This window comes from Protomyctophum parallelum (genome assembly GCF_964188405.1).
Source record: "Protomyctophum parallelum genome assembly, chromosome: 7".
In the NCBI taxonomy this organism is placed as follows: Eukaryota; Metazoa; Chordata; class Actinopteri; order Myctophiformes; family Myctophidae; genus Protomyctophum; species Protomyctophum parallelum.
In genome coordinates this window covers 37,641,472-37,644,685 of record NC_139705.1, presented here as the reverse complement: position 1 = coordinate 37,644,685, position 3,214 = coordinate 37,641,472, and the positions used below count along the sequence as shown (strand labels likewise).

General features: G+C 48.1%; 1 protein-coding gene across 1 annotated transcript; it reads right to left on the bottom strand.

The window, feature by feature from the left end:
- Positions 1-1,533: 1,533 nt before the first annotated feature.
- On the bottom strand, positions 1,534-2,544 carry LOC310862072 (eukaryotic translation initiation factor 3 subunit I-like; the record flags this gene model as incomplete). The annotated part of the gene is made up of 1 exon (XM_083769809.1): positions 1,534-2,544. One exon carries the CDS (start codon positions 2,542-2,544, stop codon positions 1,534-1,536), a length of 1,011 nt encoding a protein of 336 aa, XP_083625935.1.
- Positions 2,545-3,214: the final 670 nt, after the last annotated feature.

Genomic DNA, 3,214 nt, shown 5'->3' with positions numbered 1-3,214 from the left:
TGTACCTGTCAGAGTACTGTATTACAGAGTACTGTAGTGCAGTACCCATTATCAGAGTACTGTATTTTTTTTTAATGTTTTTTTGTGGCTTTCACCTTTAATTTTTATATTTTTTTATGTTGGGACAGACAGTAGGCTGACAGGAAATGGGGAGAGAGATGGGGGGAATACATGCAGTGAAGGCCATCGGGATCGGGAGTTGAACCCGTGGCACACTGCCAAACCGTCTGGACTACCAGCCAAGGTGCCTGGACCACTGAGCCATGGCCCAAACAGTATTATGATATATTTATAATGTCTGATTTGTCTGACCAATCGGGCTTGAGAGAGTCGGGGATCCGCTGATCTTCAACGTCCCACTCGCCAGTCCCTCGAGTCCTCACTCCTCAGTGATATGCACGTCTAGTATATGGGCACTTCACCAGTCCCTCGAGTCCTCACTCCTCAGTGATATGCACGTCTAGTATATGGGCATATCAGACGGATTGGCAGTTATGGACAACTGGATATAACCAGTGGGACTAGAACAGGGTTTCTCAAACTTTAATACCCCCCCTAATTCCTGAGTAAATCGTAAACTGCTAAATCAGTTTATGTGCCAACCGTTTCGGACGTGGGAAGGCTCGCTGGGAACCGGGCCGACCCCTTGGGCCCTCAACAATAACATCCCAGATGTTATTGTTGAGGGGAACTAGCTCCTCCAATGCATGGCTTTTGAAATGACATCATATGGCAGACAAGTCAATAGTTGACTAATTTCGTTTTATACAATAACACACTGCATTCATGTCTCATAACATATATATCGGGGAATACGGATAGTCTGGTGTACCAATAGTCCAACATACGTGGCCGGTTTACGACTCACCCGTGGCTCCGACATACGTAGCCGGTTAAGACTCACTCGTGGCTTCCGCATGTGGTTAGGGTTAGGACCTGGGGTAGGGTGTCAGACTGTTAGGACGTCGGATCAAAGATATGCACCCGTAAATAGCGGCAGTGAATCTGCAATGAATGTGGCAGCCACAGTGGGCGCCACGATCACCTCACACAAGTGTGATTTTTTAACACGTGACCCCAATGGCACCTTCCCGCGACCCCACTTAGTTTGAGAATCGCTGAACTAGACTGATGGCAGATTGTGCTATGGAGAGATTTCTTTTTTTTTCTTATAATTTTTATCCCACGATTTTGTAACCCATTTTTTCACCCCTGTGTCAATTATCTAATGTGATCCTGGGCTCTACACACCCTCTGCCAACCTGGGGAGAGCAACGGACTTGAACTCATGCTTCCTTCATGCCTGAGTGTCCAAGTTGCTCCTTTACACCTGACGGGGGGAGTTTCCCTGGTTGGACGTAGCGCGTGGAAGGAACACGTTATTCCAACCAGTTCCTTTCCCCTCCATCAGGCGCCCCGGCTGGCCAGGGGGAGGCATGCAGTTTAGACACCAGGATTACTGCATGTTTTTGTGAGGGTACCTACCCTAGGGACACGGGGAGAACATGCAAACTCCACAGAGAGATTTCTATGTTATGCGTCCAACTGCAAGGCAAAGTACTGTGGGTCAAAGTAGTGACTCCTTATATAACCGTCTTCTCCTCCACTGCTGTAACTCTTGCCTTCAGGGTGGAATGCTACACAGTTGATTGGACCAAAATGACCTTTGACCCTACCGAATTCCTCCTCACTTGCCGCATGGAAGAACCTAGCCTCAAACTTGCCAATTCTTGAGGAGGTTGTGGTCACCTCGCTGGCGTCTTGTCCACCACCCATCACCACATGATCCATTGTGGGGGAGATTGCTGCAGAGTTGACAGGCCTGTCTGTCTTGAAAGTCCTGATGCGCTCGAGAGATGTGGAGTCAAACAGCTTGGCGGTGTTGTCCTTGGATGCACTGATGACCATGGTGAGGTCCACAGATGACTGCAGGTCGTTGATCTGTTTGGTGTGTTCCGTTTCCTTTGCTGATTTCAGGAGCTGTCCAGATTTGGCACTGAACTGGTTGATCTCTCCGTTCTCGTGTCCAGTGATGACAAACTCATCACTGGACAGAGGTGGTCCCCACACAGCACTGGTGATCTTGGACTTTGTGAGTCCAAGATCGCCAGTGCAAGGTATCGACAGGTAGGGTTTGTTGTCCTTGACCTGCTTCTGGTCTCTGATGTCGAAGAAGTTGAGGTAAGACTCGTAGCCCATCTGTCTGTCCGTGGAGAACATGATGACGTTTCCACTGAAATCGAAACCGCACGTCCTGACCACCGTGCTGGTTTTGAACAACTCCAGCTGTTTGCCGGTCTCGCAGTCCCACAATTGACAGCTGTTGTCAGCCGACCCCGTCATCACCTTCGTAGTGTTCCAGTTACAGTCAACACACCACACGGCACCAGTGTGTCCATTGTATGTGCCGAGTCGCTCTCCGTTGGCAGAGTACCACACATTGACTACTGAATCTTTTGCAACAGAGAAGAGCAGATCTCCTTCTCTGTTGTATTTGATTTGAGTGATGGCCCTCTCATGGCCCTTTAGCGCAATAGGTTTCATTGTTGTGACCTGCGTGCGCTACAACTGAATACTAGAACTTTATCCTGTGTTATGACGGGTAGCTTGCGGTCTGATTTAAAGCTTGCTTGGAAGTCATGCAAGCTCCATATATTATGGCCAAAGACATCAGTATGATGTTATGATGTCATAGTGACATCAACCAATCAACTTCAGAGAGTTTGGGAATATCCGTATAGGGCATAAAGGGACAAAGACATGCACAATCACATGCCATGAAGATTTTCCTGGATTGATTGTACTATATTATTATACACATATCTCTGTGGGTCCTTTATCATTTGGCGGTCAGATAGGTGGCTGTCAAGAAAGTCAGATTCGACTGACCAAGCGCCACAGCTGTGGGGAAAAAGCCTCTATGTCGTCTGTGACAATTCCGACCTCACATTGTGATTGGTTGCCAATGTTCCCATCGCGTGTGCTGATCCATGGAGTCCAGTGATGCATTCTATACTCGTCCTGCATCTCATGGCAACTAATGGAGCTCATGTCACTGTGATGTTGTACAATAGCTCAACCAGCCTTTGTCCTTACGTCTGTGGTCTCTCCCTGGTCAGTGTCCGTAGTTATGTATCTTCATGTTAGTAGTCAACCACACAGGACAGTGAGTCAGGTGCATCTGGCAAGGTCCCAGTAGGCAGAACAATGAGAC